The sequence below is a fragment of the Lissotriton helveticus genome, chromosome 8 (genome assembly GCF_964261635.1).
Source record: "Lissotriton helveticus chromosome 8, aLisHel1.1, whole genome shotgun sequence".
Classification (NCBI taxonomy): domain Eukaryota; kingdom Metazoa; phylum Chordata; class Amphibia; order Caudata; family Salamandridae; genus Lissotriton; species Lissotriton helveticus.
This window is the reverse complement of record NC_136069.1, coordinates 467,292,151-467,319,995: the sequence shown is the minus strand read 5'-3', so window position 1 is coordinate 467,319,995 and position 27,845 is coordinate 467,292,151. Positions and strand designations below refer to the sequence as shown.

The 27,845-nt window shown below is 43.6% G+C and overlaps 1 protein-coding gene across 8 annotated transcripts in view; it reads right to left on the bottom strand.

Moving 5' to 3' along the window:
- Nucleotides 1-27,845, bottom strand: part of PHF11 (PHD finger protein 11) — a 500,916-nt gene that overhangs the window by 99,659 nt on the left and 373,412 nt on the right. For all 8 annotated transcript variants that reach the window (XM_078657356.1, XM_078657358.1, XM_078657357.1 and 5 more), the window contains one exon: nt 52-142. In XM_078657356.1, coding sequence (XP_078513482.1) covers nt 52-142 — 91 coding nt within the window. The remainder of the gene's footprint in view (nt 1-51; nt 143-27,845) is intronic.

Sequence of the window (27,845 nt, the reverse complement as noted above, 5' to 3'; positions counted from 1 at the left end):
CTTGCATCTGAAACTAGGTTAATGCTTCATAAATAAACAAACCAGTCTTACTATTTGTTTGTCCATCAACATCACTGGGATGTTTTATCTGCGAATAACATTGAGAGAGGAGCTTGATCCACTGCGGGCTACTGTCCTTAACCTATAGAAGAATGGAAAGAAAGAACACATTAGAGCATTTCGTCAATCTCTTTATTTTTTATTTATTAAATATAAAGATAATAAATGATGGGCACTGAATACAATGGATGAATATGTGCAAAAATAATGTAATAAAAGTAACAAGGTCTAAATACCTTGTATATGCATACAAATAAGTTGCATACGCTGGTGTGTTGAAAACTTAATGAAAATCATTTAAATGATGGCAAAAGACATGAGGATAAGTTCCACATGAAGCAATGCTGAGTTAATTAAAAGATGAAGATTTATTTTAATACCAACAGAATCAAGTGAGAATGATTGCAAGGATTTGACCAAAACGTTATTTTAAAGGATCTATAATGGCGCTATACTCGCGGATAATTAAAGCCTGTGCCTTTATATTTTTTGTTCTTTAACATTTAAGTAAATACTTTAAAAAAGTAATTCTGAAAACATTTGAACACTTTGATGTTCATCATCCATTCTCGTTCCCTTTTGCTTTCTAATATACACGGAATTGCTCCTTTTTCTCTTCTTTTTGTTACTTTCATTTTGTCAGACAACATAAAATACAAAGGTAGTATTTTTAATTTACAGATTTTTTCCAGTTATCAGCAGATCAGAAGGGTACATGGTCTCACGTGAAGTCTGTCACAATGTACACACTAAGGAGGACTTCAGGACCATCTTAATCTGTAACCTAATAAATAACAGACCATGAAAGAATATTATGAAATACCAAAAAGATTTCCAAACAACCCAATATTGTGGGAATTGTTGTCTGCTATAGGCAATATCGTAGTAATCGCTACCAAGTGCCTCTATTTCTTTTCGTGTAGTTTATTTTTAAGGTTTTATTAGTTGTATCGTGCAGTGAATATTCTTTCTGCAAGTGGCATCCATGTACATTAATAAAACTCCTTCCGCATGCTGAGAGAACAAATAGTGTGAAACCACAGATCTGAGGAATATCAATATGTAATATCAATCCTCAACGTGTTCCAAGAGTCTGTGTGGAATTTAGCGAAAACGTCCACAAGTCTTTGCCATAAATTGCTATATAAACAAGCATTTGCAATGCACTAGGTCTCGCATTAATTAAGTTTGAGCTATTGGCATTGCTAAATATTGCAACACCAATTGCAACAAAAGTCTATAAATTGTAGGCCAAAAAAATGTGTATTTATTTTTGTAGCAATGGTGGCATGCTGCGCTTTAGATGAATATGTTTAAAAGTATAGTGCGCCATACTGCGATTGCTACAATAGTTAATTGTGGATGCATTAACAATTGGTGTGTGCACTGATGGCTGGTATGTGTGTGTGCCTGTAGAAATTGTGCACTGATGGCTGGTGGTATGTGTGCCCGGTGAAAGTGTGCACTGCCGGCTGGTGGTGTGTGTTCCCGGTGGAAGCGTGCACTGACGGCTGGTGGTGTGTGTGCCTGGTGAAAGTGTGCACTGAGAGCTGGTGGTGTTTGCCTGATGAAAGCGTGCACTGAGGGCTGGTGGTGTGTGTGCGCCTGGTGAAAGCGTGCACTGTTGGCTGGTGGTGTGTGTGTGCCTGGTGAAAGCGTGCACTGACGGCTGGTGGTGTTTGTGCCCGGTGAAATTGCGCACTGACGGCTGGTGGTGTGTGTGCCCGGTGAAAGCGTGCACTGATGACTGATGGTGTCTGTGCCTGGTGAAAGTGTGCACTGACGGTGTGGTTGTGTGTGGTTCTATGTGTGGTTGTGTATGTGGTTGTGTGTGTGGTTGTGTGTGTGTGGTTGTATGTATGGTTGTATGTGTGGTTGTGTGTGCGGTTTTCTGTTTGTGATTATATGTGTGGTTGTGTGTGTGTGGTTGTATGTGTGGTTGTGAATGTGTGGTTGTGTGTGTGTGTGGTTGTGTGTGTGTGTGGTTGTGTGTGTGTGGTTGTGTGTGTGGTTGCGTGTGTGTGGTTGTGTGTGTGTGGGTGTGTGTGTGTGTGTGGTTGTGTGTGTGTGGTTGTGTGTGTGTGGTTGTGTGTGTGGTTGTGTGTGTGTGGTTGTGTGTGTGTGTGTGTGTGGTTGTGTGTGTGTATGTGTGGTTGTGTCTGTTGTGTTTGTGGTTGTGTGAGTGGTTGTATGTGGTTGGTTGTGTGTGGTTGGTTGTGTGTGGTTGGTTGTGTGTGTGGTCGTGTGTGTGGTTGTGTGCGTGGTTGTGTGCGTGGTTGTGTGCGTGGTTGTGTGAGTGTGGTTGTATGTGTTGTGTTTGTGGTTATGTGAGTGGTTGTGTGTGGTTGGTTGTGTGTGGTTGGGTGTGTGTGTGGTCGTGTGTGTGGTTGTGTGTGTGCAGTTGTGTGTGTGGTTGTGTGTGTGGTTATGTGTGTGTGGTTGTGTGAGTGTGGTTGTGTGTGTGGTTGTGTGTGTGGCTGTGTGTGGTTGTGTGTGTATATGTGGGTGGTTGTGTGTGTGTGTGGTTGGGTGGTTGTGTGTGGTTGTATGTGTGGTTGTGTGTGATTGTGGTTGTGTGTGGTTGTGGTTGTTTGTGGTTGTGGTTGTTTGTGGTTGTGTGTGGTAGTGGTTGTGTGTGTGGTTGTGTGTGTGTGGGTGTGTGTGGTTGGTTGTGTGTGTGCTTGTGTGTGTGCTTGTGGTTGTGTGTGTGTGGGTGTGTGTGTGGTTGTGTGTGTGTGGCTGTGTGTGTTTGTGGTTGTGTGTGGTTGGCTGTGTGTGTTTGTGGTTGTGTGTGGTTGGTTGTGTGTGTGGTTGTGTGTGTGCTTGTGGTTGTGTGTAGTTGAGTGTGTGGTTGCGTGTGTGGTTGTGTGTGTGTGGTTGTGTGTGTGTGTGGTTGTGTGTGTGTGTGTGGTTGTGTGTGTGTGGTTGTGTGTGTGTGGTTGTGTGTGTGTGGTTGTGTGTGTGGTTGTGTGTGGTTGTGTGTGTGTGTGGTTGTGTGTGTGTGGTTTTGGTTGGGTGGTTGTGTGTGGTTGTGTGTGTGTGTGGTTGTGTGTGTGTGGTTGTGCATGAGGTTGTGTGAGTGTGTGATTGTGTGTGTGGTTGTGTGTGTGTGGTTGTGTGTGTGTGTGGTTGGTTGGTTGGTTGGTTGTGTGTGTGGTTGTGTGTGTGTGTGTGTGGTTGTGTGTGTGTGGTTGTGTGTGTGGTTGTGTGTGGTTGGTTGTGTGTGTGGTCGTGTGAGTGCTTGTGGTTGTGTGTGTAGTTGTGTGTGTGGTTGTGTTATGGTTGTGTGTGTGTGTGGTTGGGTGTGTTGTGTTTGTGGTTGTGTGTGTGGGTGTGTATTGTATTGTATCAAATATTTTTATAGCGCAAAGCTGTCACCCTATGTGTATCCTGGCACTTGAACTTCAGATAGTTTGACATTTGATCAGATCCACATTGGCAACAAAAGGTCTAAATAGCCCCCCTAGGGAATAGCCAGGTTTTCACAAGCTTTCTAAAACAGGTTAACGAATTAGCCTGCCTAATGGACTGGGGAAGGTCATTCCAGAGTCGTACGGCGGCCATGCCAAAGGTTCTGCCCCCCATCCTAATTCTCTTAAACCAGTAGTCATTACCAAGTTTACATTGGAAGAGCGGAGTTGCCTTTCCAGATTGTACCAAGTGAATCTCACCCGTAGTGGAATAGGGCCCACGCCATGTGCTGCTTTGTACACAATACACAGGGATTTAAAGCAGATTCTCTCTTTAATAGGCAACTAGTGTAGATCTTTCAGGGCTCCGGTCGTAGAGGTCCTGTGTTGCCTATTCAAAGCCTATTTTGCTGCTATAGACTGGACTCTCTGTAATCTCTGTACGATGTACTGCGGTGCTCCCAAATACCGAGTGTTACAGTAGTCCAGTCTGCTAAGAATTACAGTCTGTACCACAAGTAAAGTGTCCTTAGGCAAAAGTGGGAGGATCTGTCGTAACATCCGCAGCAACAAAAAGCATACATTTTGCACAGTTTTAGCTGGAAGCAGGGGTTCATCCTCTGGTGTGAGCTTAAACTCTGGCATTAACGATTGATGCACATTAGAGGATGGGCAGAAGAGCACCTTGGTTTTCCGCCCATTAAATTGCATCGAATTTTTCCTGAGCCAGCCTACTGTCTGGCGCATACACTCTTGAAACTTTTCCATCGACACCGCCTGTTTCCCTTTCAAGGAAAACACCAGTTGAGTGTCATCCACATAGTTAACCAGGTTGATGTCGTAAATCTTGATCAAAGAGAGTAAGGGGCACAAGTAGATATAAAAAAGGATGGGACTTATCGCCGATCCCAGCGGAACCCCATACACTACTAGAGACTGACTTGACTCATATGGAGGCAGAGACACTACCTGTTGCCTCCCAGTTAGATAGGAATGTATCCACTGCAGAGCTCGTCATTTTATCCCCGTAGTTTTTATTCTCCAACAGTACTGTATGGTATGCGGCCGACATATCTAGTAATACCAGGACAGATGATTCTCCCTTGTCTGCTCGCATCCGAAGATTATCCATAACAGTGACCAAGACAGTCTCAGTACTGTGGCCCGGGCGGAAGCCAAATTGATCCTTGTCTAATAGGAGATTATCCTCTAAATATCCGGACAAGGTTTTGCTGACTATTTTCTCCAGAATTTTAACCGTGTATGGTAGGAGGGATATAGGTCTAAAGTTGGCTGGAACCAGGGAATCAAGGGAGGGTTTCTTAAGCAAAGGAGTGATTATCGCCTTCTTCCATATTTCCGGGACCACTCCCTCTACCAAAGATTGGTTGCAAATAAGCGCAACCAAGGGAGGGTCTCCTTTCCAGATGTTTTCCAAATTCTATGAGGCAGGGGATCCCAGGGGGAACCTGAGGTGATACTTTGAGTCAAATCATTAAACCGGTCCTCAGAGGAGGCCTGAAAGTTTTCCAGACAGGAGACGGCTATTGGCTCTTCTCCTGATCTTCCAGTCCTATTGTCATCCCAGTTGTTAATATTATTGGGGCCTAACTCACCCACAGTTTTACAGATTTTTTCTTCAAAATGTACGGCAATCGTATCACAGAGTTTCTGTGAAGCGACCACCTTTTTGCTTGTACATGTTGGATGTGAGAGATTCATCACAATACTAAAGAGTGATTTGGTACAGTTCGGGGCATGCAGAATAGAATTGGCGAAGAAATCTGCTTTGGCCTTGGCTATCTCTTCCTCATATCTGGCTTGAGCTTACTTCAGTTCCTTTCTGTCTCTATCTCCTCCATTTTCTCTCCGCCTTCTTACAGCTAAGTCGTAATATTTCATTCCCTCACTAAACCATAGAGCAGAGGCTTTCTTCCTGTTTTTGAGTCTCTTGATTTGCACTAAATTATCCAGGGAACTACCTATAAAATTACAGTAATCCTGATAGTTTTTCTCGACGGAGTTGGAGGAAACAAACAGATTTTGATTCGGTGGTATCAAATATATCTTATTTTTAGCTAGCTTAGCACACTCTCTTCCCTGTCGGTAAGTAGTCCGACAGTTATTGCTAATCTCCGGTCAGGGTATAAAAATATGAAAGTGAACTAAGAAATGATCCGACCAGCTTTGGGGCAGTTTGTCCATTATCTTGGTATCTGTCTGATTGGCAAATAAGAGATCCAGCACATGTCCTCCCTGATGTGTCGGCTTTTGTACCAGTTGGCACAGATTACAGTTCTCACACGTTTGGCTCAGCTCTCTCAAGTGATTGCCTAGAGTCCCATTATCCCATAAGTTGAAATCCCCTAATATAATCATTCTGGAATGAGCTAGGGAGAGGTCAGTAATGATGTCGAAAAGTACTTAATACTGAGTATCTGATCCAGGGCGTCTATAGCAGACCATACCCGTGACCAACCTCCCCTTAGTCTCCTGCAATGAAAAGCCCAATATTTCTATCCCCATCACCATCTCTATCTCTAGGGGTGTAAAATCCCATTCTTCCTTGTATATCACCCGAACTCCTCCTCCTCTCCCCACCACTCTAGGTTTGTGAAAGATTTTAAACCCTTCCGGGCAGGCAAGGTCCAGTTCTACCAAAGAATCTGTGCAAGTCCAAGTCTCTGTGAGGAATAGGACGTCTAAGTCCAGGTCCTCCAACATACTTGAGATCTCTGTGTGGTGTTTTATCAAGGCTCTACAGTTCAGCAGCCTGCAATTTAGGATACTCTTATCATTCCGCGAGATTACTGGATGTTTGGACACCCCCGCCCTCCCTCTTACCAATACTAAGCAAGCTCTCCCTAGAGTAAATTATCCTACCTTGCTCTAGATTGAATTAGGCAGCTTAACTGGCACTTGGCACGGCCGGTACGCGGACGGGCGCAGACGGGCTTGCCTCTGGCGCGCCATCGGCACGCCCGCTGCGCGGTTGCATTTGGCAGTTTTAAATAGGCCTACGAGCGCAGGTGCGTAGCTCAGCACTAGCGCGTGACCCCGAATGGCGCCGCATAACGTGAGAAGAGCGTATCCCCTCACTCAAGATGGCGACCAAGGATTTATGGCAACACAAGCTTCTCACTAAAACAGCGAGTGAAGTAATACAATTTTAAGTGCGGGTGTGCGGAACGAGACAGTTAAAAAAGGTATGTAAATCCCAAAATAAAAATAAAGTCAGTAAGCTATTTCCAATATTTTGTTTTTTTGTAAAGCATCAACAGAGCAAGATACAAGCTGCGTTAATGTAGCAATCCGCGTCCAACTATCTTCAATTCTATGTGCGGTTGTGTGTGTGGTTGTGTGAGTGTGGTTGTGTGTGTTGTGTTTGTGGGTGTGTGTGGTTGTGTATGTGTGGTTATGTGTGTGTGTGGTTGTGTGTGGTTGTGTGTGTGTGTTGTTGTGTGTGTGGTTAGGTGTATGTGTGTGGTTGTGTGTTTATGTGTGTGTGGTTGTGTGTGTGGTTGTGTGTATGTGCGGGTGTGGTTGTGGTTGTGTGTGGTTGTGTGTGTGGTTGTGTGTGAGGTTGTGTGTGAGGTTGTGGTTGTGTGTTTGTTTGTGTGTGGTTGTGTGTTTATGTGGGTGGTTGTATGTGTGTGTGGTTGTATGTGTGGTTGTGTGTGGTGTGTGTTTGTGTGTGGTTCTGTGTGTGGTTGTGTGTGTGGTTGTGGTTCTGTATGTGGGCTTGTGGTTGTGTGTGTGGTTGTGTGTGGTTGTGTGCAGTTGTGTGTGGTTGTGTGTGTGGGGTTGTGTGTGCTGTGTTTGTGGTTGTGTGTGTGGTTGTGTGTGGTTGGGTGTGTGTGCTTGTCGTTGTGTGTGTGGTTGTGTGTGTGTGTGGTTGTGTGTGTGTGTGTGAGTGGTTGAGTGTGGTTGTGTGAGTGTGGCTGTGTGTGTGATTAAGTGTGTGTGTTTGTGTGTGTGATTGTGTGTGTGATTGTGTGTGGTTGTGTGTGTGATTGTGTGTGGTTGTGTGTGTGGTTGTGTGTGGTTGTGGGTGTTTGTGTGTGTGGTTGTGTGTGTGTGTGTGTGTGTGTGTTGTGTTTGTGTGTGTGTGGTTGTGTATGTGTGTGTGGTTGTGTATGTGTGTGTGGTTGTGTGTGTGTGGTTAAGTGTATGTGTGTGTGGTTGTGTGTGTTTATGTGTGTGTGCGTTTTTTTTTCTTCTGTCCTCATATATGCCACCAGTATATACTCTAGATGGGAACCCCGTATGCCTTTCACATTGTCAAAGTTGATACCACCCTGGACTCAATGTGTAGCAGTCAGGGGTCACCCAGAGCTAGGCTGTTTCCTTGTCCAACTCTCCTGTCCTATGATGGAATACCTCGGACCTGGGGAGGACAGGGCCGACACAAACCTCTGGCATAATCATCGGACCGTTATATCGACAACCAGGCCACCAGTTCCGACCACACATTGTCTGTATTCTCTACTTGGCACGCCATGTCCATCTTACTGACTTCTATGATGTTTCGTAAACAATCAGTAAACCTGGGAGGGGCCGCTGACTTCCATTCTTTACAGATCTCTCTCCTTGCTATAACCATCACATAGAATATGAATTGTGAGGAATAGTTATTAACGTTGTAGCCAGGTGGTAAGCCAAACAAAACTAACCTCGAGAGCATGTAATAGTGGTTGTTAAAACCTTCCCCAGGAAGTCCACGATCTCCTTCCAGTATTCAAGAATCTTTGGACATTCTAAGAATATATGTATGTCGTCGGCTGCCAGGAGTTTACAGCGAGGGCAACAATAACTCCCAAGTGTGACCCTGGACAGTTTAGCAGGGGTCCAGTACACCCGATAGACCGTGTACAGATGGTTTCTCCTTAGATTGGCTGGTTTTATTAGGCTCTGGGACAAAGAGAAAGAATCTGTCCAGATCTTACTAGTTACTTCGGGACTATCTGATATCAAATTACCCCAAAGACTCGCCAGCTCACAGTTTAACATTCTGTTGCCCCCATTAATGCCCTATACCAAAATGAAACCTCTTGTTTCCACCCTCCTCCCCTGCAGACAGAATCAAGGATCTCAGGGTCCCTCTCTCGCTGTAACGTCTGTCTTGACCACCAGACGGAGAGTTGGTAAAACTTAAATCTCGTTAAAGATCCATTTGTCAATGACACTAAGGAATCCCAATCCATAAGACCAGAGTTGCCCCAGAGGTCTCCCCATCTCCTCACGCCTGCTGTTTTTAAAGGCTGGGACAGCTGGTCCTGAAGGCACTCCGAAGTGCCCGGGGAGTCCCAAACTGGGGCAATAGTATGGTAATATGGGATTCCCAGAGCTCTCCGGACATATACCCAGTTCCTAAGGGCAGCCTGCAGGATCTTCAGGCGGACTTTTTTATAAAATTTCTGGTCGCCGAATTTGAATAAAAAAAACTCCTGTCCCTGTGGTAAATCGTGGAGCAATGCCTGGAATAGGCGGCCCTGCGAAGTTGAGTCCAATTTATTGGCCAATAATCAAATTTTTTTTTAAATGAAAGGCATGACAATACATGAGTAGGTCTGGTAAGGCTAGACCCCCGATTTTTAACCCCCTCCTTAGCTTTTTCCAGGCTATCCTGGGAGATTTACATGCCCAGATGAAGGAGCCGATCTTACCTTGAAGGCTCTTAATCTCTTTCTGTGGAAATGATAGGGCGATGGAGTTATACAGAAACGCTAATTTGGGGAGTATAGACATTTTAATGAGGTTAACTCGTCCGTAAATATTTAATGGCAGACTACCCCATCTTGTTAATGTTTTTGTAATTTCTTTTGCTACTGTCTGCCAACTAATTTTCGGTATATTTTTCAGTTCATGGGTTAAATTAATTCCCATGTACCTCATTTTATATTTTACATTTTGTATAGGCGTAGTGTTATTCCAATCCATTATTTCGGTCTTCTCCCTATTTATTTGATATCCCGAAAGCCTTCCAAATTCCTCAGCTAGATGAAACAGCCTAGGTATGGCGTCCGCGTGATTGGAGGTATATAAAAGAAGGTCGTCTGCATACAGAGCGGCCTTAAGCTCTAGGTCTGCTATTTTAAAAAGTTGAATTTCATGATCAGCCCTAATAAAACAAACAAAAGGCTCAATATAAATGTCAAACAAAAGAAGGGATAGGGGCAAGCCCTGTCTCGCGCCGTGAGATATTTGGAACCAATCGGACAGGCCGTTATTAACCAAGACTTTGGCTCTAGGACCCTGATATAAAGATTTAATTCCCTCTATAAAGATTGGAGGAAACCCAAACCCAGCCATAGTAGCCCACAGGTATTTCCAGTTTACCTGGTCAAAGGTCTTGGCCGTGTCTATCGCAATTAAAGCTAACGGCAGCCCTCTGTCTTCAGCATAATCTATGGCTCCAATCGCCTGGAAGGTCAGCTCATTCAGCTGCCTCCCCGGGATAAACCCTCTTTGATCCGGGTGAATTATAGATTTTATAATTTTGGCAAGCCTAGTTGCCAGGATTCCCGAGTAAAGTTTCAGATCTGAATTCAAAAGAGAGATGGGCCTATAGGACTCGATTTTTTTTGGGTCCTTATTGGGTTTTGTGATAAGAGTAATCGTAGCTTCAGCCCAGGTAGGGGGGATGCTGTGACCGTGAATCAATAAATGGTTAAAAAGTAAAGTAAGCACAGGTACCAATTGCTCTGAATAATCAGTATATACTTCGCTTGGTAACCCGTCTGGGCCCGCTGCTTTCCCCCCGCTTTATTCTCTTAAGTTGAGATATTACTTCCCCCTTCCATGATCTCACTCTCTAAATACTTCCTGTCTATTTCTGAGATTTGGGGTAAATTTCTCTGACTTAACCAAGACTGAGCTTCCTCTATCTCAACACTCTCATCTTCCGTATATAGACCTTGCATAAACCCTCTCGCTTCCTCCCTGATGTCCCCATCCTCCATAATTGATATAGCTGTCTCCCTTTGTGTTAAAACTTTAATATTGTTCCTAGATCTTTCCTCTCTAGCTTTCCAAGCGAGAAGGGCCCCACATTTCTTCCCATACTCAAAATTCTTCAGCTTACTGGTTTCCCATTTTTTCCTAATGTTCTTTTCATCACTGACTTTAAGAGATAGTTGTAGTTCGAAAAGCTCCTTTTCCAGTTCAGAAATCTTCTCTCTACCTGAAACAATGGCCACTTGTAATTCAGAGTCTTTTTCAATAATTGCTTTCAAATCATCCTGCTTTTTTTTTTAATAATCTTTCTATTGTAAGCCATTAGAGAACTCAACACGCCTCGTAAAAAAGCCTTATATGATTCCCACACAATCTGAATGGTGGAGGAGCCAATGTTGATATTTAGGAATTTGATTGTTTTTTCCCTCACTTCTACCTTTACTCGATCCTCTAAAAGCAGTGTCCTCTCTAGTGTCCATCTAGTAACCGGAAGTGTAGAACTTAATGAAAAGACCATTTCAACAACCGCATGATCTGATATCCCTACTGGGATATGGGAAAGAGAGGTTATGTCTGTGAGCAAATGTTGGTCTACCAGGAAGTAATCTATTCTCGAGTAGTGTTTATATTTCTTACTATAAAATGTGAACCCCCTAGTAGGACCAAATTTAGCCCTCCAGACATCCAACAAATGAAAGTCTTTCATCATAGATCCGAGGACAGAAAGTGATTTAGTAGGGGCATGGTATTTAGCCTTTGAGGTCCTATCCAAATTAAAATAAAAAATAAGATTAAAATCCCCCCCCAAGATCACAGGACCTGGGGTCTCTAGTAGACCTGCTGTCAATTTCAAAAGAGGACCAGGATTGTCGTAATTTGGGCCGTAATATACTGCGCATGTGTAGTGGATGCTATGAATGGAAAGGGCCGCCACAATCCATCTACCAGTTTGATCTGTTTCAGTCTTTATCAGCCATATCCCCCTATTTGCCCTAACAATTATCGCAACCCCCCTAGTTGCCCCCTTCTGTCTGGAACACACTATTTCCTGCACCCACCCCAGGTTCTCGAAGAGTGGCTTACATACGTTCAACTCAAGGTGTGTCTCTTGTATTAACATAAGGTGGGCATCGGTGTTTCTTAAAAATTCACAGACCCTAGATTGTTTCCTCCTTTCACCCATTCCATTCACATTCCAGGAGAGGGTGTTAATACTTATTGACCTACTCATGACCATAGTCTGCGTTTTCTCTCATCCTGGGCTTGTGATTTTTCCTATATATGAGGACTATTTTATTTTGCTTTTTCGCCCACCACCCAACACACCACCCCTATCCCTCCCCTGAGGAACCCCCCCCCCCGACATACCTGACGATGAAAACCACCTTTAGGACTCCGGGAGAGCTGCCTTTGAGTCTACATACATCAGCTGGATATTTTATTATTGCTCCGACTATAAGAAAATTTAGTGAATAAGTGTAAAAGTGCTACGTGACAAATTAGGGTTTAAGTGCTACGTGATTATAAGTTATTATTTTAGAGCTATTTATTTTGCTTTTACTGTTCCTTTCTTTTCCCCCTTTTTCCTATTAGTTACGTAGGCTCCATGTCCCACGTACCCCTGTGTGTCCCAGTATGGCCTGTTTTACCTCCAATATTTTATACCTTCTTTAATCCATGCCTCACCCCCCTCTAATTCCGTGTTCACCGGGTTCAATTTCCCCCTACTCTGTCACTTTTGACTCATCAAAGTTAAAAGATCATCCACATCCGTGGTCTGGGTACAGTTGTACATTTTATTGTTCCACATGATCTTTAGAAGAGCAGGGAATTTCATTTGTACTTGGGCTCCAAATGAGGAGGAAGAACAGTCCAGAGGCAGTGGGAGCTAGGTACCAGAATGCCAGAATTAAGATAATTTGGAGCCCAGGTACAAATGAAATTCCCTGCTCTTCTAAAGATCGTTTGTGTGCGGTTGTGTGTGTGGTTGTGTGTATGTGCGGTTGTGGGTGTGGTTGTGGTTGTATGTGTGGTTGTGTGTGTGTGATTGTGTGTGTGTGTGGTTGTGTGTGTGGGCTTGTGGTTGTGTGTGTGTGGTTGTGTGCGGTTGTGTGTGTGGTTATGTGGTTGTGTGTGGTTGTGTGTGTTGTGTTTGTGGTTGTGTGTCTGGTTGTGTGTGGTTGGTTGTGTGTGTGCTTGTCTGTGTGCTTGTGGTTGTGTGTGTGGGGTTGGGTGTGTGTGGTGGTGTGTGTGGTGGTGTGTGTGGTGGTGTGTGTGGTTGTGTGCATGGTTGTGTGCATGGTTGTGTGTGTGAGTGAGTGGTTGTGTGTGTGTGGTTGTGTGTGTGTGGTTGTGTGTGTGTGGTTGTGTGTGTGTGGTTGTGTGCGGTTGTGTGTGTGTGGTTGTGTGTGTGTGGTTGTGTGTGTTGTGTTTGTGGTTGTGTGTGGTTGTGGGTGTGTGTTTGTGGTTGGTTGTGTGTGTTTGTGTGTGTGGTTGTTGTGTGTGTGGTTGTTGTGTGTGGTTGTGTGTGTGGGTGTGTGTGTGGGTGTGTGGTTGTGTGTGTGGTTGTGTGTGTTTATGTGTGTGTGGTTGTGTGTATGTGCGGTTGTGGGTGTGGTTGTGTCTGCGGTGTTGCGTTTGTGGTTGTGTGTGTGGTTGCGGTTGTGTGTGGTTGTGGTTGTGTTTATGTGGTTGTGTGTGTATGGATGTTTGTGTGTGGTTGTGTGTGTTTATGTGGGTGGTTGTGTGTGTGGTTGTGTGTGTGGTTGTATGTGTGGTTGTGTGTGGTGTGTGGTTCTGTGTGGTTCTGTGTGTGGGCTTGTGGTTGTGGTGTGGTTGTGTGTGGTTGTGTGTGGTTGTGTGTGTGTGGTTGTGTGTGTTGTGTTTGTGGTTGTGTGTGTGGTTGGGTGTGTGTGCTTGTGAGTGTGCTTGTGGTTGTGTATGTGGTTGGGTGTGTGTGCGTGTGTGTGGTTGTGTGCGGTTGTGTGGTTGTGTGTGTGGTTGTGTGTGTGTGTGGTTGTGTGTGTTGTGTTTGTGTATGTGTGTGTGTGGTTGGTTGGTGTGTGTGGTTGTGGGTGTTTGGTTGTGTGTGGTTAAGTGGTTGTGTGTGGTTGTGTGTGTGGCTGTGTGTGTTTATGTATGTGTGTGGTCGTGTGTATGGTTGTGTGTGTGGTTGGTTGTGTGTATGTGCAGTTGTGGATGTGGTTGTGTCTGTGGTCGTGTCTGTGTGGTTGTGTGTGTGTAATTGTGGTTGTGTGTTGTGTGTGGTGTGTGGTGTGTGTTTGTGTGTGGTTGTCTTTGGATGTGTGTGTGGTTGTGTGTGTGGTTGTGTGCGTGATTGGTTGTGTGTGTGGTTGAGTGGTTGTGTGTGTGTGGTTGTGTGTGTGTGGTTGTGTGCGGTTGTGGTTGTGTGTGTGTGGTTGTGTGTGTTGTGGTTGTGGGTGTGTGTGGTTGTGTGTGTGTTTGTGGTTGTGTGTGTGTTTGTGTGTGTGTGTGTGTGTGGTTGTGTGTGTGGAGTTGTGGTTGTGTGTGGTTGTGGATGTGTGTGTGTGTGTGGTTGTGTTTGTGGTTGTGTGTGTGGTTGGTTGTGTGTGTGCTTGTGTGTGTGCTTGTGGTTGTGTGTGTGTGTGGTTGTGTGTGTAGTTGTATGTGTGGTTGTATGTGTGGTTGTGGTTGTGTGTGTGGTTGTGTGTGTGGTTGTGTGTGGTTGTGTGTGGTTGTGTGTGTGGTGGGAGGGAGCAGTTTAACTGCGGCATAGTCTTGTGGGCAAAAAAAGCAGCAAAAGGCAGCCATAAATTAGAAGAGGCAAAAACAGAGAAAGAATGGTGCAAAAGAAGCTGTAAAAAAAGACAAAAAAAGGAGGCAGAGTGCAAAACAATAAGAGTGTGAATGAAAGTAGTTTGCATGAAGAATGAGAGAAAAAAAGAGACAAAAGGTGCAAAAAAAAGTGTGTAAAATGGCAAAAGAAAGACAAATACAAAAATGGGCAGAGAAAGGTAGAAAGTGAAAGGAGGCAAAAAATAAAGAAACGTGCAAAGGGACCAAGATATGAGAGCAAAAGAAGTGAAGGGGGAGAAGCAGGCGGGAGGTTGGTGGGCCTCAGCAGGTCAGGTGGGGTCAGAAATGGCCGAGCCAAGAGGTAAGGCGGTGGGGTAGGGACAGGCAGCGCCTTCTCAATCAGTCGCAAAATTCAGCGATAAACAAGTACCAAACGTGGAGGCGGAGCCAGGGTAATTTGAACATTGTGCTGCCATAAATCGTGGGCCTTAAAATGACCAAAAGTACTTTTAAGACCCTTATTTTTCAGTGCGTATTTTGCTTTTTACTGAATTGTTTATGTAGAGATGTTGCTAAAATTTACATTTATGAAAAGACAGCTGTCTGTGGAAGCTTAGCAATCAACACTGGTAGATTTTTCAAACCCATAAAAAGCACACTGTCTTGATGGTAGATGAAGAAAGCCAGGTCCATCCACCACCTGCCAATTTCGCTTCCTTTACGCAAAATTAATTGAATGAACACCCCTCGTTCCCCTTGTTCCTAGGCAGTGTTTTCTTTTTACATTCTGCACAGGTTTCAAGCCCTTCAGATATATGCAATGCACATTAGAGTTGTGCTGTTTTCGTTCTTTGCACATTTACAATCTGTAGTTCGGTGTCTCGTGGTCTCTTACATGCACATCTTTCATTCTAAGCCTCATCGCCTCAGTTGAATGAGCGAGCATTATTTAGGGGCTGGATTTGTTTGCACCTACAAGAAGCTCTAAGAAGTCTTTAGAAGGGTATGGGGTAGAGAGACAGTATGATGACAATCCTGCAGGAGTCTGCCAGCCGGCTGTGCAAAATTCAGCAGCGCCTCTAGGCGTTGCAATGCACGGACTTCACACAGAATTTGGCATCACGTTCAAACTCTCAGGACGGCCAAAGGAATCAATAAAATAGTATAGTACACAATAAAATATTTCTTAGCACATAATTAAATTAGAAGCTCAAAAGAACTCTTTCGGCATCTCTGTCAAGTGTGAATGAACAGCACCATAAACCTCTAAGAAACGAGACCAGAGCGGGTAGGAATGCGTACAGTGTAATTTCTGTAAGACTTTCCGAAAGTGACCCTAATCAGGACATAACTAAACCTTTCATGTCTATTTTACAACATCTAGACAGCAAAAGACAGGGATCCAATGATGAAAGTGGAGGTGACACCGAAGTTGCAGGAAGCAACAATATAATTTATGGGTGCATTACCTCGGCTGTTTAATCGGGTGTGATCTTGGGCATGACAGCCTTCAGCGAGCAAAGCCAGAAACGGCGGGGGAGCGGATTCCTTTGAAGTGTTTGAAGTCTGATGCCGGCTGCAAGCAAACCAGCATGAGTGCAGAGAAAGGCTCACAGGCTGCCAAATGGTGTGCGATGTGCCCGCACACATGCACTGTAGGCAATCCGCCTGGAAAAGCCTTTGGGAGTACTTTTGAAAGTCCCCACTTAATATCTCCCCAAAGCATCGATAATCCGATGGCTTAGGCGAGACCTAAAAAGAATACTGTAGATAACTTTACGGATCCTTTAAAAAATCTTTTCAAGATTCTGCCATATCTATTCCACACTAATTCTTGTTATTTTAGGTCAATATTGAACAGATGCAGTGACATATGGTATGTCTAGCTTCTTTTTGTACATAGCAGTACTGTGTGAATACCCCACTGTGCTTTGTGCGAAGTTAAAGCACATTAAGGCAATATCACATTTTCTGGACAAACCATATCCTCTGAAGGACTGCAGTTAAAATATGTCAACTCAGATTGTCAAACACATTTCTGTATCTATAAGGATTACCATAGCATTCCTCTTTTCTTTCTATTTCCTCTGAACTGTAATGTCGGCAAGTTGGATGTTTTAATGGGCAAAACTACTAGATCTTTTTCAATAATTCCTTTGATGCTCATTCTCAATCTAGTCTATTTAGTCAGAAGACTGACCGCTAAATCTAGCAATTAAATTGCAGTGTAATTGCTATAAATATATGGGTCTATCATTTGGTGCAACTGTAATATTAGATTTCTTCATCCTTCTGCGGAAGTGTTTGTTATCTAAGTTGTTGTTAAACATATTACTAAACATTGGGGATATTTCTGTACCAAATGTACATGCGGTAATTCCTGCTGTTTAACTTTGTATTACTTCTTTAATCTATTCTTCTGTATTATTTGCATTTAGAGAGGCATTTTCATGTCACTAATAGTCAATAATGTAATCTTCTTCAAACATTACCTACTTTCCCCACTCCTGCTTTACACAATTTACTATAGAACCCCATGATTTTTTCTAAAGCTTTTTTCTAATCTCTGCATTCTTCCATATCAAATGTCCTATCTTTGTCACTAAGACACATTACAGTTCAATTCCTAACTTGCAAAACTAGCTGTCCAAACTTCTCTCCAGAGTCCAAGTATTTTTAATGAAGGTCTACAGTAACATGTAAACAGTTCTTGAATAACAGCTGTGCAATTTTGAACAGAAGGGAAAATGCTGTTCTATTGGATTATTTAGTTTACAAATGTCTTTCAAACCTTTTAGGCTAATTTTTATTAACAGACTTGCAATAATGGTTTATGTACTTCTCATCTCTTTTCCTATTCACCAAGAAAGGTTCCAGTGCTAAATTAAAGTCTGCAGCTACAAACATTTACTTTCACTCCAACAAAGTACAAGCTTCCTACATAATTCTTCAGATGAACTCTTCAAATTATGGACTGGACAATAAGCGTTGCATATTAAGAAAATGCTGTCATCAACCATGTCAAGAATGTGTCTCTATTTGTCTCAATATTTAATGTTTTCTAAATACAATATTCAAACTTTTCGAAATGTTGAAAAGCTAATTTGTAGTTCATCCACCCACAATTTTTTCAATGTTTCTGCCTTAGCTCATTCAAATAGGTTTCTTGTAAAACATCAATATCTAGCTTACATTTTTTGATATGATCTAGTACCTTTCTTTTTTTTACTGGATTATTCAGCCCATTGGCACTTCAGGTGATTACGTTTACGTGTTTATCTACTTTTGAAGACTTCATCATTGTGAGTTTATCATTCATTTTAGTTAAAGTGCAACTTTTAATACAGACAAAACCAAGTAACAATGTGTGAAAGGGACACTATCTTTACAGTCCACATAGGAGTAGGATTTCTGCCACAACGTTTACACACAAGGTCAAATATTAAATAGGACTATCAACTATTATAAAGCTACATATACATTTTAATCTAATCTTGTTTCCCCATAATATTCAGGAATCACCTTAGAAAATATTTGGACTCAAACTATGATCCTGCTGATAAATAATAATAACAATTAGAATAGTAATTATGATATAGTAATATAATGTATTAAATGTATATGCACAAAATGTAATGCATAAAATAAAACATTAGCTAAGCTCAAAAATAAAAATACATTATTTTAATTGTGCGCTTATTGTTCTAGTGAAACGTAAAGGTCACTGCCAGAGCCCTTCTAAATATTACCTGAATCTACAATTAAAATATTCAAAGATGTTCTTCAAAAGAGAACTCTTAGCCCAGATATATTTCTATATGTCACCTGTTAGTTCAAAAGCCTCACTGACAGTAAAAAGTTCATATATACTCTCAGTAAGTAAAGTGCTATGGTGCCAATGAGAAAAACATGCTACTCAATCAGAAGTTAAGTATATTTTTAAATTCTATAAATGATCCTGTATCTTGTATCATCACCGTATTCATTCTGTCATTCATGTTATCACCAAGTGTGACTTCTGTAAATGTTCTGATAGTTCCTTAATAGTGTTGTCACATTTGAATGCATGCACAACACACTAGAAACTCTACAGAGGTAAATCATGATCAGCAAATACCTACTGCATATCCAGTATACTAATTAATGTCAAATTTGTATATCTTTATAGGTAGGCACTGCTGACATCCAAATTTATTTTTTGTAACACCGGTTTCCTATACCAAAGTTACAAGCTCAAATGCTAGTGAGTCTGTATTCAGTATCAAAAAGAGCTTAATCTTTCAATATCATCACAAGTCGAAGCTAGTGTGGATATCTTAAGATAACAAGTCAAAGTTAGCATATTTTGAGGCACATATTTCTCAGCAAAATGCTTGCTATGTACAAGATCCACCTGAAACAGCCGTCAAGTGAAATAACCTTAAAACCCGAGGATTGTTCATCAAGTGATACATATCAAATATAAATTTGTCAATTATATTACATCTAGCAGCATGTATCAATATATTTCTGCTCAACTAACAAAGGCTCAACTAACAAAGGCTACAACAGATAAGTCTCTACTCCCTCTTAAACTGTTATGTGGTCCCAAGATGCTGATTGGTATTGTTATCCTCAGGTTGTCTAATATGACCAGATATTTGAAAGTCATAGTATTAGCTCTGGTCTTGAAGAAAATGTATTTTCTTGTGTGTAAAAATCAATAAAGCAGAAAAACATCCAGGCACAATGTAGAGTGTCTAGAATACGGGGGAATCTACCCTGCTCACCTGATAAACAATACTTGTTTTAACTTGCAAGTTTTAAAGATAAATTGAGGTAGTGCAGGCCTTAACATATTAAGTCAATGAGCTCCAAGATGTTTTGCATATTAGCCAGCTCAATGATAAGCATCCGAAGAACCTTCAGAACAAGCATCAAAACTTCCTGTTTGGTGCCCCCTGGGTCTACACCCGCTCCATTAAATTTGCAGTAACGTTCAGTGGTCTAGTCATCTTCTCTACATTCCCCCTGCATGGACTAGACCAGTACTTAATACAAGTCAGTTGTCTATTTTCAGAAGATGATCTGGTGAAAAAAATTCAAGCTCCCGCTCTGTGTTTTTTTCTTTTTTTTTTTAGCAGCAGCATTCCTTCCTTTGCACCACTAGCCATATAGGCTAGTAATTTCCAAACTCTCTTCTGTATAACAATGTAGAAAGCATAGTGCAAAACAAGTATTATCACTCAAATCCTTTTATCTGTAGGTTAAACAGCAGTTTTTAACAAGGGGTCCACAAAGCTTTCTCAGGAGGTCTGTGACTGAGTAGAAAATTGAATAATTTTAACAGATTAATGAAGTTTATATAAATAAAGAAGCAAAACGTAAAAATAAAAGGTTTTAAATGTTCTGTTAATGTGTTGGAATTTAAAATAGGGGGCTAAAAGTTAGGTGGTTGTCCACAAGATTGATTCGCGGGAGCATTGCAAGTGCTTGAAACAGAATACAATATGAACGATTGGTGGCCTTAATTGAATTTAGAAAACCTCTAACCTGCCCATTTAAGTTAATTTGTTGTCTTTGTTTGTTAATCAAATAAAATATGTAATCATTAGTGCATTTGATGAATGCATGTCTGTATTTTTTGTGTATTCTTTTGCGGTTCAGATCATCAAAATTGGTTACACTGGGGTCCACCGGTGCCACTAATGATTCAGTGGTGGTGTCTGAATTGCAATGATGATTCAGTGGGGGGTCCTCAGATTCCAATAATGATTATGTGGGGGTCCACAGAAGTCAAAACGTTACGAACCATTGGCCTAGAACATCCATGTACATATTTATTGTGTTTCAAAAGAACGGGACTTATGAACATGCCCAACATAAATGAACTGCTGTGCCCTACTCACTAAGGCCTCTCCAGGGATCATTGCTGGAAGTTCTGTAGTCACATAATAACAATGATAGATAGATCTGTATTGTGTAATTGAAAGAGACATACAGCTATTTGATTTGGACTGTCGCTCTACTGTTGTAGGGGAAACTGGTGAAAAACAAACAAAGTGAAACCCTTTCAGTCAAACTGTTTTCCCAGTATTTTTACACCGTGAATGGCATTCAGAAGGCTGAATAGTTCTTCCTAAATGTGTCCCTTTTTAAGTGGGTGACCGTAGAAGCGCATGGAGTTCCAGCGAAATTGCTAATAAAGGGATGAATGAAGGCAGCCCTATCTTGTCTCAGGAGCATAATAACTTCACTGTGGAGTTATGCCGGGTGACCATAATCAAGCACATATAGCAATTGTCACAACCTATGCTCTCAGTGTGTACTCCATAAGGACCCATTCCCTCTGAAAATGCCTTTTTGTAATAGGACTGATTAATTTCTGCGACATCTGGCAATATCAATCAAGTGGAACATGTTTTGTGGAATTGCTAACCTGACACCATCTGATATAGGCAGCTTGGTAAAGATGTACTAAGGAGGGCTTCTGGCGGTCCAGTTTGGATGCCAAAATGTTCATACAGTGCGCATCCACATTGAGCAGAGAGAGCCGTGTGTTTGAAATGTACAGCGTCATGTTCCGCTGTTAAAACTCTTTTTTGTCATCCTGATTTTCCGTGACATATGTTTATATTTGCCTGGCCTTTAGATTAACAACTAGGATTTTACCCACTTTGTTGACCCTTTGTAGTACTTCATGTCTAATTTCTATAGGAGGTAGTCCTACCTGCCTGTTTATAATGTTTACATTCGTATTGTAATAACATTTTCCCATAATCTCTGGGGTTAGAATGGTCTATCCTTGGCTTCTGCTGCACAGAGTTCTGCTTAAGGTTTAGAAGCACAGCTGCCCCCAGTTTGTGTTGAACTGCTTCAGCAATTAAGTATTCCCTTCTGAAACCTCAGGCCATCCCACTTGATACCCTGATCCACTATCCTACTACTGTTGGTTTCTAGATACAGGCAGTGTTTTGTAACTCTGAGCCATTTAGTTCTGATGCAACTCTCCACCTTTTTTTAAAGTGTAAGTCCCACAATAATGTGCACATAAGTGGGCCATGGAGAGATGGTGTGATGGACTCTCATCAACATCTCTAATATTATTAGTCAGCAGTTTGTCCCTAAGGATGAGATAAATTCTTGCATAACTCGTACCTGCAGGCGAACACTGTGGGTAATCAACTTGCAACAGACGTCTGTGGTGCTATGTGTCAAGAAATCACTTTTCCTCAAAACATTTTCTTCTCTCTGTCAAAAAAGCAGCAAGTCCTTAAAATCTGTGGTGCAAATATCTTTTTCTTTGTCCCATTAATGGATTGAGGTCCCATCACATAATGAGCGGACCTGCAGCTAGATTTCCTATTTTTGGAGTGTAATGCTTAGGAACTCTTCCTAGAGCTGATTTGGGACATATCTCAAGATGAGCATAAGAGGAGAGCCTTGGAGTCTGCCATTTACAAATACTCATCAGCCCTCTTTCTCCTTTTAAAAGCCTTCCACTATGTACTGTACCACATCTTCTGCAACGTGTTGTGTCATCCACTTACTCGAATTTGTTTGTGCTTAAATCATTGGACATTACTACTACTCCAGGACTAGGCTTTCTGATCAAGATGACAACAGAGCAGCAGCAAAAACAGCAGGGCTTCTGTTGCTGAGGAGCCCTACAATCTTGCCGGGATCTCATGGTTTGGGATGTGTGGAGCAAGGTAGTGCTGAAGTTAGGTAAACAACGTTTACCATGAAACATTTTCCCCGCAAGGAATCACAACGTGTTTGTTACAACGACCGCGTTGTGATTACGCATACCATTACTCCGCAAGCCGAAACAACGACTTGCGGAGGGGGTGGTGTTGGATTTAAAATCCAACACCTTTCCTAGTGTCCGCACAGACTGGAGTTGGAATAGTAAATTATACTATTCCAACATCCAGCACCCCCCCTCCGCAAGTCTTTGTTCCGACTTGCGGAGTAATGGTATGCGGAATCACAACGTGGTCGTAACGACCGCATTGTGATTCCCTGCGGGGAAAAAAACTGCAGGATATCGACATAGATTCCTGAAGTTAGCGTGCATCCAAGGCAACTAATGGTGACCTGTGAAATGCCTTCCACTGTGCATCTGTGACACGCTGTAAATCAAAGATGGCAGTGGGATCTAATGAGTGGCAGCTGTTGGGTTATCTCCTTTTTCAGCATGGATTACTGCTGAACGCATCTTGCAGGGGTTTCGTTGATAGGGCGCAGGGATTCAGAGTCAAAAACCAGAGGAGCGATGGTACCAGCATGTGCTCTTCTGCCTATGTGTCTTTCACAGTGGAGTAGCTGTATGGAGAGAGGTGGCCATTTCCACCTTACCACTGCCTGTGTGGCTTCCTCGAGTTACGATCTGTAAACTATTGTAAAGCAGGGGAGGACCTTCACCTGCAGGTAAGAGAACTCTTCTTTTTTGTCTGGGCTGGGAATCAATACAACTAAGATGTCTTTTACTAGCAAAAGATGCTTAAAAGAGACGCAAATGGCTGAGTTTGAGCCACTAAGAGAGTCCACTCACAGGCAGACATGTAGGGATGAGAAGCAAGGTGGTTCGTCCATCGCATCCACCACCGAGTGTTGGTTTGCTGGACATGTTACAGAAGATCGACAGAAATACAATCAAGCTGTACTGTTACATTGATGTGCTACAGATACTAGTGAAAGTATTTGATATAACAGTTACTCTTTTGGAGACAACAGCTCCCAAATGCTCAGTGGAGATGAATACACACAGCTACAGCCGACAGGGAGCGGAGACCGCAATAAAGCAACAGGGCAATTCGAACAGCATATCAGGAGCGATAGGGCGGGCAAATGGGGGGCCGCGGAAGCAGATATCATATGTGCAGAAGAGGTGCAGGGAACACGCAAACACCCCATCTCCCTGGAATACAGTTTAAACAGGAGACGGCCCCGGACGACGCTTCGGAGCCATCCCCCTGTCCTGCGCACGCCTCCCCACAATGCCCTGACTCCCCCCCGCTGCCCACCCGACACTAACGTCCCACCCCCCCGAGCTATGACAGATTGCCCTCATGCCTCTTCAGTGACGTGGCCCACTGCTTCTGGTCGGACTGCATGCCCCTACGCCCTCGACCCATCGAATCCATAGACCCCCAGTCAGCCGGCATCGCATTATCCCCCCGCTCACGCATCTAGGTAGAGTTATCCCCATGGTTCCACGTTTAGTGTTCAGTCGGTGGTTTGTCACCGACGCACATGTTACCTTTGTTTTTAACTATACTTGACACGCTTGTGAAGGTTTGCATGGACACACACGGGGTCGACATTCCCACTCACCCCCCCGCCCGCATGTTGCCCGGGGACGACTCGGATGCGTTCCTGTCTTGATACCATCCAGTCCCTGAGCCACATTTCCGAGCGTCCTAAGGTGCAACTTGATTCATCTTTTCATTTTCTGGGGCGGGCGAGCATATTCAGTCTACAGTTAATCTCTCATGCTGAATTCTGTATGACCCTACTTTGTGTGTAAACTTGTGTACATGACTGATGAACCCCCCCCCCTTTTTATGGGGGGCTTATACCTGTAAAACTTCAAAAAAAATATTCAAACAAAAATCAGGAGCAATAGGGCAATATGATGCACCACCTGCACTGTGACATTAAGATAAGTGATAAAAGAACAGATCTGCAAGTAGATATATGTACTTCAGGGGAGGAGGGTGATCGCACGTGAATCTACTGCACTGCGCGCTATGAACAGATGCTTATAGGGTACGTTTTTTCATCATAGCATGTGTAGCTGTAGATACACATGCACTGCACAGACTGTAAAGCAGTACCGCCTACAAGCGGTGGCTAGCGTGTGGATGATGCAGATGTATGAAACAAAGTATTTAGGACTGTCGAGCGAACCATAGTCTAACAGTGGGCTAAGATATCCACATAATAGCGCTTAGTGAATGTGTGGGGGGGTTGATCAAGTGACTGCTTCACATATGTTAGTTAATGGAATGTTACCAATCGAGGCTATGGCTGCTGCTTTCTTGTGTATAGAGTGAGCCCTGGGGGTATCAGGGAGAGCTCTCTATGTTTAATGGTAGCAGGGTTGGAGGCCTTCAACTATCCATCTGGCAATTGTTGCCTTAGAAATAGGCTGGCCTTAGTGAGGTTTTGTGAATCCTACAAACAAGTGATTGGACCTGCGGAAGGGTTTGGCCTGCCGGTCTAATTTGTAAGTGGGCATGAAGGGCTCCGTCCACTACTGAGTCTGGATGAGGGAAAATGTTTGCCAGGTCTTGTCTGAGGTGGAAAGAGGAAACCATTTTAGGAAGGAACTTTGGGTCAGTTCTGGGACCAACCCTTTCCCTGTAAACCTGAATCAAGGATTCTTAGAGTGTGAGGGCCTCCAGCTCACTAATGTGTCTGATGGAGGTTAAAGATACGAGGAAAGCTACTTTCCATGAGAGGAACTGCAAAGAGCAAGAATTCAATGGCTCAAAGAAGGGCAGACCCATAAGCCTGCTAAGGACCACGTTGTGGTTCCATTCAGGATCAGGAGGGATTCGGGAAGGGATGACTCTCTTGAGGCCCTCCATAAAGGCTTTGATTACTAGGATGCGAAAGAGGAAGGAGTGTCTCCTGTTTTGCATGTGTGTGGATATAGTAGCTAGTTTTGTAGGCGAGGCCTGAATTTTGCAGATGGAGAAGATAGTGCATAATGTCCGGGATACTAGGCTTAAGAGGGTCCAGGTGATTGGGGATGCAATAATGGCACCTTTTCCACTTTTCAGCATAGCAGACCTCCGTGGCAGGCCTACAAGATTCATGCAGGTAATCCATGCATTCCTGCTGGAGACATAAGTAGCCAAACTCTATGATGTTTTGAATGAAAGCCTTGAGAGTGAGGCGTATGGCCAGCAGCTCAAGATAGTTCATGTTCTGCCCTCTGTGATTGGGATGGCACACCTCTGTATTGTCATATGGTCAAGATGTGTTAACCAGCTAGCGAGAGAGGCACCCATGGTAATGGTGACTTATAAAATGGGGTTTCAGAAAGGCCAGCACTGCAACAGGTTTTTTTTCTTTTACCCAAACGTTTTATTGCCATTTTGGTAACCGCATTACATCAGTATCTTGGAGTGTCATTTACAACAATAACCGTTTACATGCAACTTTGGTTCAATATAACAAGCAACATATTTCTGTCGTAACATTTCTTCTACCCCCTCCTCCCCCCACCTTCCGATCATTGGTTAGCTTACTTCTGAGTACACGGTCTTCTACCCATTGCAATGATGTATCTATGTATTAAAGCCCACTCAAGTCCTATGTACCTTTCTCCAGTCCCCCTCACTTCGGGGTTTGTCTAGTAGCATATCCCACCTCTGCTGGATTCTAAGAGTCTCTTCTGGTAGATCATCTCTAAATGCTCTGTGTAGATGGGAGACCAGTCACCTCCCCCGCCATATACAGCATAACTTTCAGGGTGCTAGTAGTGGAGGGTTCCTCTGGGAACCCCGGCCAGAGTTCACGTCCGACACTAGAAATGTTCCCATATTACAGGAACTGGCCTGGTACTAGGTTGAAGGTTTCCTGTGCTTCTTCCCGGGTCACAAACTTTCTGTCTATATAAAGGTCCACTAGAGTCTGGTAGCTGCAATATCTCCGGCGGCGGACTGACATGGAGTCTGCGATACTGGCGAATAGGCGTAATTCCCACAGGTGCATATCAGGAGCGATAGGGGCATGCTGCACCACCAGTCTCACCACATTCTCCCACACTACTGCTACACGTCTTACAACATATAGACATTCGTTGGGAGCACACCCCCCTCCCCCCCAAAATCAACAGCTCCGTTATTGTGTGGTCACCGTGAGTTCCCGCCAACAGACGCTTCTCCCAGATTCTCTTGCTGTCCAGCCAGTGGACCGCATGCTGCAAGTGAGAGGCCATGAAACAGAACTCCAAACGGGGTACCTCCAGCCCTCCCTTTCCCATGTCCTCTGCAATGTTGACAATAGCACCCTTCTACGCTTTTTTTCCCCCACAAAAGGTCTATCAGCAGACTTTCCAGAAAGTGGAAGTAAGATCACAGGATTATGTAGAATGAATGTTGTGGCAAAACAATCATTTTAGTAATCGCAATGCGCCCCATGAGCTACAGTAGTAACTCTGTCCAAAAGCAAATTGACACCCCCAAATGCTTCCACCACCCGGCCAATGTTAAGTTCAAGGTAGGCAGCAGCTGTGTTTGCCAGGCGGATGCCTAGATATCGTGTCCTCTCTTCCGCCCATGGCAATTCAATTTGTGGTCGCTCCTCCTCCGGTACTGCAGCCAGTTTACCAATAGGAAATACCCTGCATTTCCCGGGGCTAATACGAAGTCCCGAGACCTCCCCAAATTTTTGCAACTCCATCATAAGTACAGGTATGGAGCTCTCTGGGCGAGTCAGATAAATCAATGCATTGTCGGCATAGAGTGAGACTATAAGATTGGTCTCCCCCAGCTTCACCCCCAGGTGTCCATTGCAGTCCTCATCTGGGCCACCAGGGGCTCCACGGCTATTGCAAATAGTAGGGGAGAGCGTAGAGGAGAGAGCAGGCAACACTGGCAGGTGCCCCGCTCAAGCGCGAAGTGTCCCGACACCACCCTACCTGCCACATATAGGAATATTCTACGGAATCGAACGCGTGTTCGATATGCCACAGTGCTATGGCGCAGCCAGTCTCCAAGATAGCTGGGGCATGCCACACATGTGCCAACTGACGCAAATTATGAGACGTACTCCTTTTCGGTATGAAACCCACTTTATCCGAATGAATCAGCTGTGGTATCTTGTGTTCCGCCAGTATCCTGCTGAGTATTTTCACATCAATAAATATTGGCCTGAAAGAACGGGCCTGTAAGAATTAGGCAATTTGGGATCCTTGTCCTTTTTCAGAATCATGGCCACCAGCGTTTTTTTCTCATAGAGGGTGGTAGAAAACCCATTTCCAGCACCTCATTATAGACTTCCAAAAGTCTATCCGTCAATAAGGGGGCAAATTGTCTATAAAACTTGTCCGGGAGTCTGTCGGATCCTGGACTTTTAGCCGCTTTTAGTTGACCTAAAGCCCGGCTTAATTCCTCTTTGATAATCGGGGCCCACAAGGACTCCATTTTCTCAAGTTCCAACCGAGGAAGCTCAATTAAGCTTAGGTATGCCAGAATTGCCTCTAGGTCTGGGCTGAATTGCTCCACATTTACTGCCCGTACGTGGCTTGCTAGCATGTCTGCAATCGCCCGCTGTATATACACCATCGCCCCGTTAGCGGCCCGGATCTGCATAATTGGCAGCACCGAAGCCTCTTGCCTCACAAGTCGAGACAGCAATGCCCCAGTTCTGTCTCCATCTCTGTGCAGCCGTTGCCTATAAGCCGTGTGCACGTGCTTTTCTAGTCGGCCAAGGTCAGTCAGAAGGGCCTCCTTCAATTTCTGGGGAGCCGTGCCAACCTCGGGCTCTAGCCTACTTAGGGTGGCCTCATGCATAGCCACATCTCACTCCAACTGATACCGGACCCCGTATGATGTTTTGATACAGATTTCTCTCATGACCACCTTCATGGCCTCTCATTCTGTTGCACGACAGGAGGTCGATTCCCAGTTCTCCTGAAGGTAC